A 970-nucleotide genomic window follows, 5' to 3' on the forward strand; every position below is an offset into this window, starting at 1 on the left:
GCAAGTTCTTGGAGGAGAGGTCAAGCAGAAACATTATGTAGTTCAAGCAGGTTCTCTGGACTTTACTGTCTATGTGAGTCCTTGAGAGGTCTGTGGGGGTTTTGTTTGTGAGGGTTTCCTGTTAGAAATACACTGTGGAACTTTTTACTGAGTCAGGACAGACAGGCCAAGTGATGCCAACAGATACACCACGAAATCTCAAAGATCATTCTTAAAGAAAGGTACAAATTTTGTAGTATCTCCCAACATCTCAAACATTATTCCAAAAACTACAAATTCTGTAGTTTATCTCAATTCAGTAAGGAAAAAAAAAAGTATTGTGCAAGAAAATTATAAATAGCTATCGGGTAAGTAAATAACATTCTATCTTAAAAAGTCAAGAGAACATCGCTCTATCAAATGATACATGTCCACACGAGAAGGTAAGTGAAACCAGGGCAGAAGCCCTTAAGGAGATTTGTACTCATTGCCAGTTAAAATTTTTTTTATTAAATTAGTCTCTTATTAATACTTTTAAAAGTGACAAGAAATCAACCCCATTAATGAATGTATATGACTGAAGCATTAAAAACTGTACCACCAAGAAATTAAGAATTAGAGGTACAAGGCAATTAGTTACCTGGGGGCAAAGGGGTTTTCTTCTGAATCAGAACGACTGCAACTTTTGTGTTTCTCCCTTGTAAACTCTGTCTGCAGTGGGAAAATAGTACCACAATTAATTCATTCTTTTTATAAAACATAGGTATTCAAGAAGCACTCCTCGCAACAGCCAAAACTTGGAAACAACTGAAATGTCCATCAACAAGTGAATGAATAAACAGAGCATTACTTCGGTTTAAGTAATGCACTTAACCAAATATTGAGTGGCTATCAGTAATGAGGGGAGAGGTAGTAGAAGCATAAGATCAAATACGACTCAGGCATAGAGATGCATTATCACAACTTAGATGGACCTTCAAATCATTATACT

At 36.0% G+C, this 970-nt stretch overlaps 1 protein-coding gene across 1 annotated transcript in view; it reads right to left on the bottom strand.

The window, feature by feature from the left end:
• Positions 1-970, bottom strand: part of TRAPPC11 (trafficking protein particle complex subunit 11) — a 52,384-nt gene that overhangs the window by 49,716 nt on the left and 1,698 nt on the right. Inside the window, exons 3-4 of the mRNA XM_045286571.1 lie at positions 620-690; positions 226-278 (exon numbers count right to left, since the gene is read on the bottom strand). Coding sequence (XP_045142506.1) covers positions 226-278; positions 620-690 — 124 coding nt within the window. The remainder of the gene's footprint in view (positions 1-225; positions 279-619; positions 691-970) is intronic.

Source organism: Echinops telfairi, unplaced genomic scaffold, assembly GCF_000313985.2.
Source record: "Echinops telfairi isolate 266 unplaced genomic scaffold, ASM31398v2 ScPeMD7_9;HRSCAF=40, whole genome shotgun sequence".
NCBI classification, from domain to species: Eukaryota; Metazoa; Chordata; class Mammalia; order Afrosoricida; family Tenrecidae; genus Echinops; species Echinops telfairi.